Source organism: Choloepus didactylus, chromosome 2 (assembly GCF_015220235.1).
Source record: "Choloepus didactylus isolate mChoDid1 chromosome 2, mChoDid1.pri, whole genome shotgun sequence".
NCBI lineage: Eukaryota > Metazoa > Chordata > Mammalia > Pilosa > Megalonychidae > Choloepus > Choloepus didactylus.
This window is the reverse complement of record NC_051308.1, coordinates 108,436,395-108,456,475: the sequence shown is the minus strand read 5'-3', so window position 1 is coordinate 108,456,475 and position 20,081 is coordinate 108,436,395. Positions and strand designations below refer to the sequence as shown.

The following is a 20,081-nucleotide window of genomic DNA, read 5'->3' as shown; positions in this document are numbered from 1 at the left end:
TTTTTGAGAAACTGCAGCCTAGAGAGGAATGTCCTGGGAGAAAGCCATTTTGAAACCAGAACTTTGGAGCAGACACCAGCCACGTGCCTTCCCAGCTAACAGAGGTTTTTTGGACATCATTGGCCATCCTCCATTGAAGGCACCCAATTGCTGCTGTGTTACCTTAGACACTTTATGACCTTAAGACTGTAACTTTGTAACAAAATAAACCACCTTTATAAAAGCTGATCTATTTCTGGTGTTTTGCATTCTGGCAGCATTAGCAAACTAGAACAGCAGGTAAACTCACTGCCGTCTCCGCTATATGGGACATGACTCCCAGGGGTGTAAATCTCCCTGGTAAAGCAGGACATGACTCCTAGGGATGAACCTGGACCCAGCATCGTGGGATTGAGAAAGTCTTCTTGACAACCAAAAGGGGGAAGAGAAATGAAACAAAATAAAGTTTCAGTGGCTGAGTGATTTCAAATGGAGTTGAGAGGTCATTCTAGAGGGTATTCTTATGCACTATATAGATATCCCTTTTTAATTTTTAGTGTAATGTAATAGCTAGAAGGAAATACCTGAATCTGTTGAACTGCAACCCAGTAGCCTTGATTCTTGTATAACTATGTATCTTGCATGGTGTGATTGTGTGATTGTGAAAACCTTGTGGCTCACACTCCCTTTAAGCAGTCAGTATATGGACAGAGGAGTAGAAAAATGGGGACAAAAATTAATTGAAAAATAGGTGGGATGGGATGTTTTAGGTGCTCTTTTTTACTTTAATTTTTATTCTTCTTATTTATTTATATATTTTTTGGAGTAATGAAAATGTTCAAAAATTGATTGTGGTGATAAAGTACAACTATACAATGGTACTGTGAACAACTGATTGTACACTGCGGATGATGATATGGTATGTGACTATATCTCAATAAAACTAAATTAAAAAAAAGAAGCCTAAGAAAAGCAGACAAGGGAGTGATTGAAGGTCAGGGGACCCTTGGAAACCTCAGCTGTGTGGTCCCTAAACCAATTTCAAGGAAAGTGACAAAGGCACTGAAACAACAGACCCAGAACAGCATGGGATCTGTTTCTACTCCTCAAGCAATGAAGCTGTTGGTGGTGATATGGGCTGCCCCAAGAGTAGGACCACTCTGTGGAAGGATGTTCTAGAGGTGGAGGCTCTCTGAGAGCAGAAGTCACATTTCAAGAGCTCTACCAACATTCTAAGAGCAATCATCAACATTCCAAGAATCCTTCCCACTGGGAAATTCAGAATCCAGGATCAGTTTGGAGAATCATGTTAGGAAATTAATTATCTCATTAAATCCAAAATGGAATTATTGAAATTATACCTATTTGATTTTGACATTTACTTTGCATAAGATTTCCTTTCTGACTATTTTTGGGGGGGGGGCTTTAGTTTACATTGAAATTACCCACCCCTACAAACCTGCAATGCTTAGAGATTCTCTAGTAGATAGGATTTATTTGCACCAGTTCTGAAGGCAGACGGTAAAGAACTAAACAAGATTTCACAGATGAGGAGCCAGAAATTCTGCTTTAGCAAATTCACCTGGTTCAATTCAATTCATTTAACCAATATTTAAGGAACATCTACTGTATGTTAGGGACTAAGCTAGGTGTGAAGGTTAAAGAGATAAGAAAGTGGCCGATTTTTGCTCCCAAGGGGTTAACAATCTACACAAGAAATTCACAACAGAGGGTGGAATCACTGATGAAAAAAAAAAAAGCTATAGGATAAAGAGTTAATAAAAGCTCAAAGAGAAAAAGAAGAGCTGTTTAAGAGGACAGATGTCTTAAGGCAGAGACCCTCAAAATACGGAATGCAGTGTCAGCATTACCTGGGGAACTGTTCAAAATGCAAATTCTCAGGCCCCAACCCAAACTTATTGACTAGAACTTTAGGGGGTGGAGCTCAGCAATCTGTGCTCTAGCAAACTCTCCAGATGATTCTGATATATAATAAAAGTGAGAACCTCTGACTTAGAGCAACCTATTTCTACCTTGTAAAAATAAACTCAAAGTCCTATTGAAAGGGACCAGGAGCTACACTGCAATTTCTCCTTTCCAACCAAACTTCATACAAGAATTGACTTGAGAAACAAATTAATTAATAATAATAATAAAAAAAAGAATTGACTTGACTACCTATCATTTCCTCTTCTCTCTTCAACCCACAACAAGCTGGCTCCTTGCCCCAATCACTGCCCAGAAATCACTCACCAAAGCCATGACCATTCTCCTGGTTAAAAATCCGGGCATTTCTCTGTTCTTTTCCTCGACCTCTTGGGAGCATTGGGTACTGCTGAACACTCCCTTCATTTCTGAGATTCCACCCTGTCCTGGCTTCCTTCTGTCACTCCCTCCCAGTTTTGTCAGTGGGATCCTCTTCCTTTGCCTCACCTTTAAATGCAGTGCCTCTCAGGGTTCTATCCGAGGCCCTCTTCTCTTCTTACTCTGCATCCTGTCCCCGGATAATTTCATGGTTTGACTGTCTAGATGTTGATGACCTGCAAATGTGATTCTCTATCCCAGGTCACCCTCCTGACCTCCAGAGCTGTACATTTAGTTGCCTGCTGAACATCTTCCCTTGGGTTTCCAGGCACATCAAACTCAACACGTCCAAAACAGGACCCAGCCCACTCCTTCCCTCAATTCTGTTCTTCCTCTACGATTTCCTTTTTTCATTGAACAGTACCATCCAGTAATCCAAGAACTGGGATGACATCCTTGCCCCATAATCTCCTTCACAGCCCCGCCCCTGCCATATAACCTCCTCCTTAATCTTTAATGCTTCATTTTTCTCCACCTCCAATGTTACTCTCCTAATAGTCTCCCCCACCCCTCACCCCCTTGCCCAGACTACCACAATGGTCTCCCAATCCATCTTCCCTCTCCACTCTTTCATTCTTTCAATCCAATGTCCACTCTGCAGCCAGGGTGATCCTGTTTTTGTTTTAAGGCATACCTAATCATGTCACTCCCTGCTTAATATCTTGCAATGGTCCTCCACTGTCCCAGGATAAAGTCCGAAACCTCTAACACAGATTACATTATCTTTAGGCCCTGGCTCCTGTCTATTCTCCATTTCACTTAATCTCTTCTTGTTCTATGGTCTAGCTATAGATCACAGCTACTTTAATTCCCACAACATCATGCAACCATGTTCTTTCTTGCCTTTAGGCTTCTGCATATGCTGTTCCCCCTCTGCCTGGACTTTCCCTCTCTCCGCCTGGCTCTCATTTTCAGGACTCAGTGAAAATGTTTCTACTACAGGAAATGTTCCTTAGGTGTCCTTCTTATGTGCTTCAGTTGATAATACAGGAGTAAGTTCAGGGTGCTAGTATACAACTCCAGCTTACTTCTGTTCCCCCTACCCTCTCCCCCAAAAATAAGCTCTTTGAGGGCAGAGTATGCAACTTATTCATGTTGAATCCCTATTGTCTAGCATCATGCCAGGTGAAGATACGTTAAATGGACCAACCTTTTTATTTGAGAGACAGTAAGAATTTTGCTGAACCTAAGACCCTGTTCCTATAAAAGCACTGAAACCCTAGTGTATTTTTTTTTTTTTTTTTTTTTGCCACTGTCACTAGGGCTCTGAAGAGAAGAGGGTTTGTGGTTCTAGCCTCATACAAGGTCCCATTCACAAAGCTATTTACTACACTCTCTCCTTCACCATCCCCCAGAACAACAGTGGCCTTTCTCTACAACAGCAGTCTCTTGGAGGGAAGCTTCTGAGGGCCCTGCTCTGGGAGATGAATGGGGCCAGCCTGGGGCAGGCAGGACAATAGCAGGGTAGGCCGTGTGCCCATCAGACCACTGCAGGGAAAGGCAGCCCGGAAGCCATGCCGCCAATGGGGAAATCCCCAGAGCTCCAGGAAGCTGAAGGCAAGCAACCCCAACAAGGCTGCTCTGTCCCTACAAGGAGTACCAAGTGCCCAAGACCTAGCACCCAATAAGAACAAGGAGGGATTCTTGGTCTCAATTCCTGGCAGCAGTGTTTAGAGCTTCCTTCTTGAAATCCCTTGACTAGGCATGGAGGGGATCAGAAATGTCAAGAATGAGCTATAGTTCAAGTTAGGAAACAGCAGGTATGGAGTATACCTTTGTATAAAGAGAACTAAGTTGGGCACTAGAAGTCAACCCAGAAAAATGAGGAGACACTGCTCTTGAACCTTGAACAACAGGATAAGATACAATAACCAACATAAAACGGAATGGAATAGCACCAAAATTTATAAGAGTCTTCATGTGCTAAGCATTCTGCTAGAACTTTTACATAAATTACGTTACAGAGACGAGTAAAAGATAAGACTCCGACTGCTACATGCTGTGCAAAGGGAATGCTGAATATTAAAAATGTGTCGAGTTTGCTGGTATTAACCAGAAACGGTTTTATTAAAGGAAATGAGATAAATGGAGTTGGAGGGGAGAAGAGAACACTCACATGAAGGCACAGCAGAGTGATGCAGGCCCAGGAAAGAGGCTAGTCTAGCTGAAGCAGGTGGTAGGGTATATTAGTAAGACATACAATTAGTGAGATGTGGACTGAATTGAAGGAAGAAATTATGAACCCCAAGTTGGGGAGTTTAGGCTAGAAAGGAAAGACACGGTGTATTTCTAGCAAAGAAGAATCTGCCTTAGAATGAGATCTTAACCGCTTGATCTTTAACTACAGTCCTTTATTTGTTCTACACGTTCCCATAGCCTTGCCTATCAGTTCTTACTTTAGAATTGGTATAGGCCTAAGGGTATACCAAGCACGGGTCTACAACTGGCAACTGAAGAGAAGTCAGGCCAATCTGGGGTCTTGCCAAACCAAATGTCTTAACAACACTAACCATATGTTTGGCAGTGTAGAATTCACAAAATGCTTTTACACAAACCCTATACTCTCCTCCATTATGCCTCTAGGATGGTTTTGGCATAGATATCTCTCTAGCCCTTGAGTCTGGCCTGCTATGTGGGAGTGGGTATAATTAATTAATCAGGATTCATCAAATATATGCTCATCTCCTCGACTCAATTTCCTAAGAGAACTTCCAGATCTGACACCCTCTTCTCCCATTTAAAAGTCTAGGACACTGGCTACACTGAAGAACTCTGAAATGATTTGGTAGAAATGGCCTAACCTAAGGGTCTTAGTAAGAAAAGTATCATTCAATATGCTGTATTCATTGAATTGTGAGGTTCCAGTGGGAGATAAAATGGCTTTTTTTTGAATGCAGTTTTACTGAGCTATATTTACACATCACACAAACCATCCGAAGTATACAATCACTGGCCTACAGTATCATCACATAGTTGTGCACAAACCTGTGATCAATTTTAGATCATTTTTCATTACTCCAGAAAAGAAATAAAGATAAAAAAGAAAATCCATACCTTCCCATACTTCTCACCCCCCTCCCCATTACTGACCCATAGCATTGGTGTACTACATTTGTTACCATTGATGAGAGTATTAAAATTACTAACTTTATAGTCCATAGTTTACAATAGGTACGTTAAAATGGCTTTTAATGGTGGTTCTATCAATAGCACTATCCTTCTTCTAGTCCACCAGTCTCAAAATCTTGGGAGTCAAATTTGACTCAACACTAACATACCTTGTTGATTCTCCTTCCCAAATGTCTTTCAAATCCTGACCCTCTTAATTCCTACCACAACCACTCTGATTCAGTAACTCATTATCTTTCGATAGACCTATTTTGCAGGTCTATGCTAAAAATACTCCTAGCTGGCCCTCTCTTTCAATCTACATATTGATGTCAAAATTCTCTTTTTCATCATCATATAAATAAACCTTCACTGGCTTCTTTTTCCCTAGCACCTTCAGTCTGAATGCCTTTATCCTACTCCACCCCCACCTTGTCAACCTAATCTATCTCTGCACTGAAAGAGTAACAATCTTACCATTCCAAGATCACACCATACTTTGTTCTACCCCCAACTTTTGCTTATGTTGTTCCCCCTGTTTGAAATGTCCTCTTCTCTTTCTTCCACCTAAATAATTCTAACTACCCCTCTTCTGGCTACTCTAGCACCAACCTTCCACTCTCTTCCCTGTACAATTTTGGTATACATGAAGATTCAGCAATTATTTGCTATCTTCATATTATTTTGTGTTGTTCATTAATAGTATTTCCCACCTAGAATGTAAGTTTCACATGCTTACGTATCTCCCAGAGCACCAAAAATTGGAATGAGCATGGATCCATTTGATAAGCATCTGCTGTCCAACCAAATGATTGCCAGTGCCACAGATCATAGGTCATCACTTGGAAGGTTGCTAGATTGGTTCCCTCTCTAAATTGAGGCCAGGCCACAACTAATGACTATAGATCCCATCATACTACTTTGTGGTAGGTGCTCCCAAATACTGCAGAGAAAGGATTAAGGGCTGGAAATCAAGACTGAAATCTCTTCATGTCTTAGTTGCAGTTCTTTAGAATGAGAAGGAAAATCTCAAAGAAGTCAATAAAAATAAAGAGGGATACTAGTGCCTATAGAGCCTATGTGGAAATCAGAATTGAAAGGCTATAAAATAGCTTTAAATTGTGGCAAAGGGAAGTTCAGGATTTAGAAAAATTTATTTACTGTTGAGCTCATGGAATCATCTTCCCCAAGAGATCACTGAAAATAGGAAAGACCCTTAACGTGTCTTGACTAGCTCAAGAGACATCCTATCTGGAGTCAAGAGCACAGGGTAACTCCTCAAGGTTTTACCAGATTTCGGTCATTTCCCCTTAAGTTCATTCAATTGTTTCAGTACCATGGGTGTTCTTTCCGACTTTAAAAATACCTTCTAAATCCTACTCCAATTCTATTAGGAGCCACAGATTCCCCACTCCCTCCTGAAGTTTCCACATCACTATATTTCCACTTTCCTCCCCCACTTCACCAGGCAGATATGTTCCCTAGTCTTTTCAAACTTTCATTTTCACTAGCTTCCAGGAAAGCCAGATGATTCCTGAAAAAAAAAAAAAAAAATCCCGGCTCACTGAAAGAAAGGACACCAGGCATGAAGTTCTGGGAGGCTCAAAGAATCTAATAGCTAGAAGTAATCAAACCTTAGAGACTGGCTAGTGTAATTCACCTATTTTTCTAGGTAAGAAAGATAAAAAGAGAAGGTAAGCACCTTTCCAAGGTTATTCACCTAGTTGATAGCAAAGCCGGCCCCAACACCCAGGTCTACTAACATAGATCCTCAGCACTCCAAACCTCCTTTCACAGGAAATCCAACACACTTTTAATAAAGTAATGATTATTGTTTTCTTTTGAGACCAGAATCAGCAACTTCTTTAGCTGACACTTCATGGAATGAAAGAGTAACTTTAGATGCCAGTAGCAGTCTATGCCTAGGTCTTTGCCCAAAAGAGATTGAAAAAAGAAATGCCCAGTCCACGAGGAAAAGGGTTTCTAATTACATGATAAATCTTGGAATTAAGTTTTAGAAATAATAAACCAATAAAATGGATTTTTTTCAGGCAATGCCACTAGGAAGGTGTGAGCAGTTTCAGTTAATATAGATTAAAATAATTCCTTTCCTATTTTTTATAGAACTTCACAGTTAACAAAGCCCTTTCACATAGATCGGAATCCCAGACCTTTAAAACTGTAAGGGACACTGTCCCCAAATTTCCAAACTCTATCCTATACGGCTGAGCTCTCAGAACTCCTTCTCTTCATACTAATTTGGAAATTAGCTATATTGCCCCTATACAATTTTTTTTTTAAATTTTTGAGGAACTCATATACTGTCAATTAATTTTTCATTTTAGTTTACTCTCAATGGAAGACAGGGACTCTGCCAAGTACCATGACTATAGAAAAATAAATTTGCTAATCAAAGGGTGCTCTTTCAGAAATATTTTTGAGTATATGGAAGTTAAGCTTAGCCTGTTTCTGTTTATAATGATGATTACCCACCAAATGCTTCATTGGCAAATCCATTACCATCTCTCACCTCACACCCCTAGACAGAAACAAGAGTACATTTTGGAAAAGATTTGGCATTTCAGGGGACTCACCATTTGTAGCTCTGCCACCATTCTGAAAAGGCAACCGTCTAAACTAGGTAAAAGCACAGCTGAATGTCCTGAGATTTCTTGATCCCAGAGCTCAATAAGGAACAGAAGCTGAGGTGGGAGGAGACCCAGGACACCCCTACTCTGGGACACCCTGAAAGCTCTTTTCTAGAATAAGCCTATCTCCCATTTCCTCTCCTCCCATCCCCACCCCCACATGTGAAATTCTGCCTTCTCTAGAAAGACTTTAGGCTGGGGAAAGATGACATTCAATTTCAGTTCCCTGATAGAGACAATTGCTGGGTCTGAATTTATTTTGAATTAGGAAAGTCATACACTTCTAAGACAAGGGATGGCAAGAGATCATAAAACAAATCCTTTCCATCCCCATCACGGAAAGACATCTATGTAAGCTAAGACAGCTGAAGTCTCTCCCATTTGTTAAAATTCCTGAGAAGAAGATTCAAAAACCTTCCTCCTCCTTCTATTATCATTACCCTACCCTGACCACTGGAAAAATATTCCTTCTTTCTAACCTCAAGCACTCCTGCAAAAATAAAGCCTGTTTACGCTCATTAAATTCTTCAAAATGATGGAAAGATCTTTCAGCCACCCTTAATTTGTTTTGGGCTATGAGGCTCACAGAGTAATGCAAGAAGCTTAAGTCAGGCTCATGAGTTTACCTTCTAGAATTTATACAGTTTTATGGTTTGGGAAGCAATCTGAAATATATTATCTCATTAGATCCGTTCTTTCAACGGCCCCTTGAGAGAGGTGGGATAAATATTATAATCTTCAAATGACAAACTATACGAAAAATTTGTAAACTGCAAAGTGCTTTCCATGAATGAAGCATTGCTTCATACTGAGGAAACTAGAGGAAGTTAAGTAACTTGCCCAAGGTCACATAGTTAAGGGGTTAAGCCAAGGCTCAAACCAAGAACTCTTGGCTTAAATCTAGTACTTCTCTAAGGCATTGTTTGGTTTGGTCTTCACATAAGCTAACTAACTTTGCACAGAGAAAAGCTGTTTCATGGATGCAAACCCTTAACCAGGTTGGCTATCTCAAAAAACATTTGCCATAGGAAACTAGACAACTGAGCGAAACCCACTACCACCCTCCTGTAAAAATAATTTCAGTATCGTCTTTGTTTGCAATATCAGTTTTAGAAACTCTTGATTGGAATATATATATTAAGGGGCAATAAACTGTCCATGGACAAAATGTGAAAGGGCCCCGAGCAATTACATTTCAACCCATCTTTCAGTATGACTAAAATATAAAGATTAGTTACAATTAATACTTCATGCTTTCTATGAACCCAGAAGTCATTCCCAACAGGGGGTAAAAAAAAAACTGTCAAATAAATATTCCAAAGCCACCTTTACTTTGAACCACAATGCCTTTCCAAATATAGGGTCCTTCATTGTGTCACTTATTTTCTAGAAGATGCACATCACCTGGAAGCCTTCTTTAATTGACCTTATTTGATTATATTTGAAATTATTACATGAATCTTGAAACAACCTGAAATGGAAGAATTTATACCTGCTCACATGTTCATTCATTCCAACGTTCATTTGTCAAATATTTACTGAGCACTTCCCCCATGCAAGGCACTGGGCTAGGCACACATGACATAACAAAGCAAACCATAGTTCCTGCCTTCATGAACCTTACAGTCTAGTATTGTTTTTATGTGGTCTTCAGAAGACTGCAAATTATTTTAAAACTCCATAGGGTCATAAAACAGGAATGTCAAAAGGTCCAAAAGAATGAGCCTACAGCAAAGGGGCAAGATCCAATGCAGTTGGAGATACCTAGAAGGAAGGGAAACTGGGCCTGAGACTTAACCCTCTTAAATGGGAAGAGAATCAGGGAGGGGTTGGAAGTGAGGAATGCTCTTGCAGGGCAAATTGCATTATCCCACAGAAAAAAATGGTGCTTTAACTCCAGACTGTTAAACAGAAAAGTCCAAGGAAATACTTTAGTTGCTGAAGAGCATCTTCCCCTACTACCAAAGAAAGAGAATAAAATGGCACCCCATATATTCTACATGACAACCCCCCATCCCCTGCATTCTACAGGACCAGTATACAAACCTAGTTACTCAGGATGGGGCAATGAAAGGAGCCATAGACTCAGAATCAGAAGACTTGCATTTGAGTCCAGATTCTGCCATCTGTCAGGCAAGATGGCACTGTGCAAGCCAGGTATCTTCTCTGAGCTCCAATTTCCTCTTTGGTAAGATGGGAATAAATAACCTCTGATTTGTCTATCTCACAGAAAGTCAAATGAGGTAAGTGCTATAAAAGCACTTTTGAAATATACCATGCTATTCAATTTTCAGATGACCATAAGTACAGACAAACACTCAGAAGAGCTTCCCACATCAACCCAAGAACCCTCATTGCCTCCTTCTTGCATTCTCCCCTCTCCAACACCTGGGTTTCCACCTTCTCACATCCCTGAGTTCACAGAAGTAATCCACCATCCAAATCTCAAAAGGACAAGTGCACTGATTCCCAAAATCCAAGAGAAAGAAAAAGGGAAGAAGCGGAGAGATGTAAACCATTTTAACCCTTTGCCTCGACACAACTCAGTTCTCCCTTTACAAGGGTCAAACTACAGAAAGGCTGACAGAGGCGAGTGCGGGTGGCTCAGAACAGCCCCATATACATTACGTCCTCTGTGGTTGTCTGCCTTCTTTCCACTGCCAAGTCAGGTCCCCTTTTGGGGACTGCTGAACTAATCTAAGCAGAACTCTGAGGCAATACAGAGATTAGCCTTTGGGAGAGAGAGATTATATGCATTTTAGGCTACATTCCACAGCCAAAAGGAAATTATTATTAGCATGGATAACCAAAGGTTAACTGGACTTGGAGAGAGCAATTGCTCCCTTGCAAATGTTCTTCCCCATCTCTCCAACAATATTTTTTCCAGGCCCAGCCCTTTCATTTGCTTGTTCAATCCTCCATCCACCCATTTATTCAGTTAGGATGTGTGCAGTACCTACAAATCACACCCTCCCCCGCCCCAACCAAAAGATTTTCAAGGAAGGAGAAGGGAGGGAGGGAAAAGGCAGACACTACAAAGTTTGTACCAATCCTTTGGAGCAAAGAATTACAAACACAGGGTAAATGTTACCAGTGATAGAGGAGGCTTTGCAGATTCTTGGTGGGGGAAGGGATTATGTGCTTAGAAACCAACCGGCCAATACCTCTGCCCATCAGACCTAAGAGCCCAAAACAACTTCCCCTCTAAGCAGAAGGGAGCCCTGTTTTGCAGAGTCAAGCTTATCAAACACGGTTGGGAAAATTAAGGATAGAGCATCAGCCAGTTGGCAAGTCTCAATTTACACCCTAAGCCTGGAGAGAAGGAAATCCTAATACGACCTATGCATTTTGGGGCCGCTGGTAAAAATACAGACCCGTGTGGTTACAAAGGGGATTTCTGTCCCGTCATTTAGGCCAAGAACATCCTCTTCATTCTAGAAATGAGATTTATCCCACGCACAAGGCCCACCATTCCCTAACAACCAGCCTGGTAGAGGCCCACAGTTGAAGCCACCTCTAACCCACGCCTCCCCTGAGGCCCTTCTCCCAGCATCTTCAACACCTAAAACCAGTCCCAGTCCACATGACCAGGCTTCTGTCTGCCTCCCACACCTGGCAAGATGGGACCCAAATTCTGCCCCTAGCCTGGCAATAAAAGGTGCCTAGAAGCATTGTCCTCTCCTTCCTCTGCCCTGGTTTCACTGCTCATGGTTTATATTTTAAAAGACTGAATCAAAAGATATGTTTTGAACATGGACACACACAGAGTAACATAAACACAAATGCTGAGACAGGCCCCAGAGACCCAATGCTACTACCCCACCAATTCCCCAAGGATTTTAAAAACGCAGCCCACCCAGGGCCTTCTTTTGCAACCTTTGATCAAAATGCAACACCCTCCCAACCAGTCTTTCCTTTAGTAAGAGTTGAAAAATCAAATTATTAGCAAACCTACCTGTCTATACTCTGAGGTAACCTTACACTCATGGTTTCTTGGTGTCTCCACGGTTCCAGAATCCTGTAGCTTTGGTGTCTTGATCAGGATTGAATCACTTGCAATTTTTAAGAAACGTGAGAGGAGGGCCTCCCAACTTGAAGATTGAATCTTTTTTCCTCCAGCTCTCAGGACCCTGGTAACTGAAGCTCCATTCTACTTCTACCAGTTAACATGGTCTCCTTTCTTAGCCCCCTTTCCCCCTCCCCCTCCTAAAAAAAAAAAAAAAAAAACCGAAAGGAAAAGAGGAAAAACTATGACCTTCTTAAAAACCAAAAACCCAACCACAAATCTCTTCAAGGTTAGCGCTATGGGCTAAAAAATGAATCAGAGAAAGAACATGACTTCAAAATATCAGTCTTAACTGTAAAATACAGATAAAAAACATCCTTTTAATCCAGTTTTCCCAGCTGTCCTTCTGTTAGCAAGGGAGCCTCAAGCTCCAAAGAAAAAAAAATTTTCTGGTCTCCAATGCGTAAAACAACAACAACATATATATTTGAGAAAGAAAAAAAAAGGCTGAATAAATTCAAATTGGCACTTGGAAAAAAATTTCTCAGCTGATTTGCACAGTAAAAAAAATAAATAAACCCATACAATAGTATGTACACAACAGTACTCCTTCCAGTCCTCTGCAACCCTAGGAACCAAAATGTATAGATTTCCTTTAAAAAAAAAATCCCTCACATTAAAGGTTTTGAAATTCTTAAATGAGCCAATCGCACCAAAAAAAAAAAAAAAAAAAAAAAAAAAATTTAAAGAACACCTGAAATGCAATGCTTTTTTCCCTTAAAAATGGAAGCAATAAACACAAAACAGAGAATCTCTGAAAATATTCTCTCTTTTTTCCTTTAAACTTGCAGGTTTCTCCACCTACCCCAGCCAGGTTCTCAGACCCAGGTTAGGTTCGGCCTTTTTCTGAAAGACAATTTCCTGAGTTAGTTCTGCTGTTTTGCTCCTCCACATCCAGGCTCCGAAATTTTCTCCTGCCTCAGCCTCCATAAAACGGGGATTTCGCTTTCTCCGTTCCCCCTTCTCTCCCTCTCGCCCGTCCAAAGAAACTGCTCCCTTATTATTATTATTAGTTTGGATGATTATTGTGAATTTGAGTTCGGTGTGGGATTTTCCTCCCACCAACCTCCTGGAAAATCCGATAGCCTCGCTTCTCTCGGCCTCGCTTTTTCCCCGCTTTCCGCCCCGTTCCTAATCTCGCAGGCAGGAGCCCACCGTGCTCGGCGCAGGACCGCCGGCCGGGCCTCCGGCTCCCGGCCCCGCTCGCCCCACACCCGACCGCCTTGCTCCGGCCTTCGCGGCCGCTCCAGAGTCCAAGCTCGAGCGCAGGCAGGGAAGGCGGCGGCGGCGGCAGGCCGGCACCGGCGGGCGTCCGGCTCCCGGCGTCGCGGCCGCGCTCGCCTCCTTCCGGGCCCCTTCCCCCTCGGCTCTCCGCTCGCTCGGGCGCAGGCCCGGCTGGCCGCCCCCTCCCCGCGCTCCCCTCCCTCCTCCTTCCCCGCGAGCCTTTCTCCTTCCCTCGCTCCTGCGGGGGGCGGGGCCGCAGGCTCCTCCTCCTCACGGCGCGGCCCGCCGGCCTTTCCTATCACGCCCCGGCCGGGAGCAGGGAGCGGGAAGCTGACCGCCCTTCCCTTCCTTGGGTCCTACGGGCGCGGCTCCCGCGGGCCTGCTGGTTTCTCTCCCGGCCTCACAGCGCGCCCTAAACCCCTTTGACCCTCGTCGCCGCACCCCGGTCGGTCCCCTCTGCGGCCTCACAGTCGCGGGCCCTGCCTCTCCGCGCGGCCTAGCTGGTCCCCGGCTTAGCCAGATCCCCAGCTTTTCCCGGCGCGGCCGGCGGGCGACCCCGGCCCCGACCCCGCAAGGCACCGCGCGCCGCCCCTCTCTCCCCTTCGTCGCTTGCGCTCGGGTGCCTTTTCCCCCAGTAGTTACTTGCGCTCAAGACACCGACCTTTGCTTTCTTGCCGCCTGCCTAACTTCCCACCCTGCCACGGTGCCCGGCGCCCCAGACCCCCTCCGACGGGTACAGGTTTTAACCATTTTGCGTTCACCAGCATCACCTCTGCTCTTCCACCACCTCTGCTCACCCTTTCTTCACCTCTTTTCTGATCTTAATTTTTCAAGAATTTGTCGTGGCCTCCTTCTTGCGTGCCAGGAGCTCTTCTAACTGTTTTCCCCGGCTCTCCCCACTTCAAACACACACCGACGATAGGGGGAAGAAAGACCCTTAGCAATTACCATCTGCGTCTGGTTTCAGCATCTTAATATCAGACTGTGTAAAATGTATTTGAACTCGATGGAACAGCCTTTCCTGGACAATTCTATTTTCATAACCTCCTCTTCTAGAATCACAGTTTCTTAATCTTTCCAAAAGTAACGGCATTTGTCAGAAGATCCCAAGCTTTATTATTAAAAATAAAGTAGAAAGGAAACTTTTTCATTAGGACTGGAGAGTGAATTTTGCCTAGGTAGATGCTGTTTTAAAATGTCCTATTGGCAGTGGTGTGTTTGCATATGTTCTCTGTCTTTCACACCACCTTGACTGTGGTTGAGAGGAATATATACATAGGTATATTTACCCATGCAGCATGGAGGGCTCTGTGTGACACCAGCAATGTTAGAAGTAATGGGTTTGCAAATACTGAGAGGAAAAAGAAACTAATAAACATCTGAGGACCTACTATGTATTAGGAATTTCACCTAAATTATGTCTGTACAGGTGGCAAATAAAAGAAAGGCTTGCTGCCTTCATCCCTTGTCCCCCAATCCTTAGGCCAGAATCCCCAAAGATAGGCAGCCTGCACCACCTCTGTAGCACCACATTCCCATTTCCAACTTGCTTTATTGTTTCTTCTCTCCTCATATACTACCTGCAAACATGATGCTCCCAAATGTCAACAGTTCCTCCTTGGAGATGGACCAGTGGTTGCCAAAAATTTTGCATCTTAATATGTGTAATATCTATTCTTTTTTTTTTCTTTTTTTTTTTTTTTTAGCTTTCAAGGTAGAACTAAAGATAATTTATTTTGAATATTTCTTCTTTTCTATTGTATTTAAATATGTGAATTTCTTTCTAAGCAATGCTTTATCTGTATCCCTCAAATTATGATAGGTTGTCCTTTTATTACTATTTAGGTCAAATATGCTAATTTCCTGCATGAGTTCTTTGACCTGTGGTTATTTAGAATTTTAAGTTATATATTTTGTGTTTGGATATCTTATTATTGATTTCTAATTTAACTAATTTATAGAAAGAGAATATAATCCCTATGATTTCTATGCTTTTAAATTTATTTAGACTTGTTTTATGACCCGTGTGCACTTGAAAAGAATGTGTATTCTGCTGTTGTTGGGTCTAGGTATTCTGTAAATACCAATTAGTCCAATTTGATTGGTAGTGTTGTTCAAGTCTTTTTTTTTCCCTGCTCATTTTCTGTCTCCTTTATCAAATGCTAAGAGAGAATTTCTGAAATCACCAAATGTGATTGTGTATTTGTCTGTTTTTTCTTTGTCAGTTTTTGCTTCATGTCTTTGGATGTTGTATCTACTTGTCAATAATTACTTACAGGTATTTTATTATGTACTTTATAAAACATGCCCTAAAAATAAATTCATTAACTCCCCCCCCCCACAAGGGACATGACTCCCTGGGAAATGAATCTCCCTGGCAACGTGGGACATGATTCCCAGGAATGACCCTGGCCCTGGCAGTGAGGGATTGAAAATGCCTACTTGACCAAAAGGGGAAAAAAAGAAAGGTAACAAGCTGAGGTCACAGTGGCTGAGAGATCCCAAATAGAGTCAAGAGGCTATCCTGGAGGTTTCTCTTATGCAAGCTCCATAAGAGCTAGACATCCCAACTGGCCACAACATGCCATGCCCTTACCAAAAGTAGTTCCCAAATACCTAGGTCTCTACCTAATATTCTATAAAAGATGCACTCATTAAGTTTTGTCTTTCAGAAACTTAAATCCACCAGAATATTCCTATACCAGACAAATCCTAAAATCCAGAGGCAACAGCCTCTTTAAGATCAACTATCAGATGCAGCCCCCTTCCCTGTACTGTTGACACCCCCTTTTAATATGAACAAGTTAGGATGCTCACTGCTTAGAACCCCCTGAAGATGGAGAAAGAGATTAAATGAGAGGAAGGAGTAGCAACAAACAAGATAAGATTGAACAAAGGTCTATGAATATTGAAACTTTTATATAATTATATACATTTTTGGATGCTGGGGTGTTGGAATAGCTGGAAGGAGGTAAATGACATGGTGGAAATATAGCCTGTAGATACCTTGGGATTTGCTCTATAGCTGCTCGTTGAATTATGCCTTGAAGGTCTTCACCTTTCTGAATATACCTTGTATTGCATAATAAGGAAAGAACTGAAATTGTGGAACTGTAACCCATGACAATTTTTGAAATTACCTATATGACTGCTTGTTGAGCTGCTCACCGAGAGATGACACCTTACTGTATGTATGTTATGTTTTACAATAATGGAAATGGCTTAAGTTGTGTAACTGTGACCCATAACATTCTTTGAGATTTGCTTTCTACTTGTGAAATTGTATATTGAAAGTTATCACTGTTATGTATATATGTTAAAGTTCAAAAGAAAAAAAGAAAACAAACAAACAAAAAAAACAACACATGACCTAAGAGTAGAAATGTTAAAAGTTTGAAATAAAGATGAAGTACATTTTTAAAAATCATACTTTTTAGGAGCTGAGAGGTCACTCTGGTGGGCAGTCTTACACGCAATATGGATAACCCATTTAGGTTCTAATGAATTGGTATAGCTAGCAGTAAATACCTGAAACTATCAAACTACAACCCAGAACCCTTGAATCTCGAAGACGATTGTATAAAAAGGTAGCGTATGAGGGGTGACAATGTAATTTGGAAAGCCTTGTGGATCACACTCCCCTTTGTCTAGTGTATCGATGGATGAGTAGAAAAATGGGGGCAAAAAAAAAGAAGCACCCAGTGTTCATTTTTACTTTAATTGTTCTTTTTCACTTTAATTTTTATTCTATTACTTTTGTATGTGTGGTAATGAAAATGTTCAAAAATTAATGTAGGTGATGGATGCACAACTATATGGTGGTACTGTGAACAATTGATTGTATGCTGTGTATGACTACATGGTATGTGAATATATCTCAATAAAATTCAATTATTAAAAAAAAAAGTCAATGGCTGTCACAACTTGGCAGGTGAACTCACTGCCCTCCCTGCTATGTGGAATCTGACTCCCAGGGGTGTAAACTCCCTGGCAAAGCGGGATATGACTCCTGGGGATGAATCTGGATCCGACATCATGGGATTGAGAACATCTTGACCAAAACGGGGATGTGAAATGAAATAAAGTTTAAGTGGCTGAGAGATTCCAAATGGAGTTGAGAGGTCACTCTGGTGAGCATCCTTATGCACTATATAGATGACCCTTTTTAGGTTTTACTGCACTGAAATAGCTAGAAGTAAATACCTGAAACTATCAAACTGCAACCCAGTAGTCTTGACTTTTGAAGACAATTGTATGGCAATATAGCTTACAAGAGGTGACACTGTGATTGTGAAAGCCTTGTGGATCACACTCCCTTTATCCAGTGTATGGATGGATGCATAGAAAGATGGGGACCAAAATTAAATGAAAAAATGGGGGGGGGAGGAATGATTTGGGTGCTCCTTTTTACTTTTATTTTATATTCTTATTTACACTTTTTCTGATACAAGGAAAATGTTCAAACAATAGACTGGGGTGATGAATGCACAACTATATGATGGTACTGTGAACAATTGATTGTACACTTTGGATGATTGTACGGTATGTGAATATATCTCAATAAAAGTGAATTTAAAAAAAAAGTTAATGGCTGTCAACTTGGTGGGTGAGCTCACTGCCCTCCCCCCTACATGGGATCTGACACTCAGAGGTGTAAATCTCCCTGGCAAAGCGGGATTGAGAACATCTTCTTGACCAAAAGGGGGATGCGAAATGAAATAAAATAAAGTTTCAGTGGCTGACAGGTTCCAAATGGAGCCAAGAGGTCACTCTGGTGGGCATTCTTATGCACTATATAGATGACTCTTTTTGGGTTTTAATGCATTGGAATAGCTAGAAGTAAATACCTGAAACTATCAAACTGCAACCCAGTGGCCTTGAATCTTGAAGATGATTGTATAGCAGTGTAGCTTACAAGGGGTGACAGTGTGATATGAAAGCCTTGTGGATCACACTCCCTTTGTCCAATGTATGGATGGATGAGTAGAAAAATGGGGACAAAAAACTAAATGAAAAATGGGGTGGGGGGGATGATTTGGGTGTTCCTTTTTACTTTTATTTTTTATTCTTGTTTTCACTTTTTCTGGTACAAGGAAAGTATTCAAAAAATAGATTGGGGTGATGAATGCACAGCTGTGATGGTGCTGTGGACAACTGTGCACTTAGGATGACTGTATGGTATGTGAACATATCTCAATAAAATTGAATTAAAAAAGTTAATGACTGTCATAACTGGAAAAGATAATTCTCAAAGATAGGTGGATTCAAATGGAAAAAAAATGCATCCTTCATTGCATTTATTAAATCACAATACTGATTTTCCAATCCCATTCACCGAGAATGCAAAGGCTTTAAATTGAAATCCAACTAGTAAATTTATGCCTTAATTCAATCATTTGTTCTTTAATGATTGGAAGGTATTGCAGTTTTATATTTTTAACAAATGGTTTCAAAATCACTTCTTTACTCAAAATCACTTTTATTTAAAAGATTTTTTAAAAGATTAGAAAATTGTTTTCTTGTTTGTTTTTTAATGTACAGATAAAAGTTCTGATAGGTGAAACACATTGTTTTTGAACACCTAATAATCACAAAATTAGAACCATTTTCAGCCATCCAGTTTCAAAATGCTTTCTCCATAAAGCATATGTTTCTTTAGAAAAGCAGTGACTTTCTCATTAATAGACTGTTAATTTTCACTTTGAAGGGACAGGTTGATTTTTGTTTTGCTGGTTGGTTGGGTTTTGTTTTGAAAATAAATGCTAGGTAGCCTACTCTTGACAGTCATTTCTCATCAAAGAACATTGTAAAAAAAAAAATTTATCTCCTCAGTTTAATATCTTGTTTTAGGGTCTTTCCCAGGAGATAATCAATGAATCTCTGCAGAACAAACATTTTCATGGTCACTCTCCCTGTCATTACAAAGAATTGTGAAGTTTGTAGCAATTAATGGGTTGTTTTCGTCCAGTGGACGGCATACTTTATGTTGCAGAAGAAGAAATCAGTGTCTTTTTTTTTTTTTTTTTTCTGAAGTGACCTTTACCTCAAGATTTTATTATCATAATAAAACAAAAGACAAAGCTTAGAACTGGATCACTTGGCTCTTTCTCTTCTTGTCTCCTCCCAGTTCAAAATGTTTGCATCTCTTAACAGCCAACATTCTCTTAGATCTGCAGTTGGGCTCAACACATTCCAGCCTTAGAACAATCTTCCTTGTAGTTTTAGCCTTCTTTCGGAAAATTGGCTTAGTCTGCCCAGCGTAGCCACTCTGCTTCCTGTTGTAACGCCGCTTTCCCTGGGCATATAGAGAATCCTTGCCCTTCTTGTACTGTGTCACTTTGTGGGGCCGGTGCTTGCCGCACTTCTTACAGAAGGTCCGGCGGGTTTTAGGAACATTCACCATGTCTACGAGCGCTAGCAGCGCGGAAAGCAGAAACGAGTGTCTTAACTGTGACGTTCCCACTGGTTCCTGGGATCACCTCACATAGTGGGTATAACAGATGACCTCTGACTTAGTGACCAACTGAAAGTGCTAGGTCAGTCCATATATTAACCATTAGTATTAGTAAAGCTTAAATAATTATTTTTGCAATAATTAAATACTATTCTAAGTGCATTTTGAAATATTTTCCTCTTGCACATCAGTACATCTCCTTGCACACTCCACCTTAAAGACTATGGGATGGAGTAAG

General features: G+C 41.2%; 2 protein-coding genes across 9 annotated transcripts in view; both read right to left on the bottom strand.

Annotated features, from left to right (window-relative positions):
• Positions 1–12,298, bottom strand: part of ARHGEF11 (Rho guanine nucleotide exchange factor 11) — a 134,092-nt gene extending 121,794 nt beyond the window's left edge. For all 8 annotated transcript variants that reach the window (XM_037825655.1, XM_037825658.1, XM_037825657.1 and 5 more), the window contains exon 1: positions 12,055–12,298. In XM_037825655.1, the coding sequence (XP_037681583.1) occupies positions 12,055–12,086 (32 nt within the window). In that variant the 5' untranslated portion in view covers positions 12,087–12,298. The remainder of the gene's footprint in view (positions 1–12,054) is intronic.
• Positions 12,299–19,438: 7,140 nt separating this feature from the next.
• LOC119517190 (60S ribosomal protein L36a-like) lies at positions 19,439–19,792 on the bottom strand. Its single transcript, XM_037813762.1, has one exon. It carries the CDS (start codon positions 19,790–19,792, stop codon positions 19,472–19,474), a length of 321 nt encoding a protein of 106 aa, XP_037669690.1. The 3' UTR covers positions 19,439–19,471.
• Between the last annotated feature and the right edge of the window lie 289 nt (positions 19,793–20,081).

Excerpts from the sequence above, each read along its gene's own strand:
- LOC119517190 (XM_037813762.1), bottom strand. The coding sequence starts at position 19,792 with ATGGTGAATGTTCCTAAAACCCGCCGGACCTTCTGTAAGAAGTGCGGC.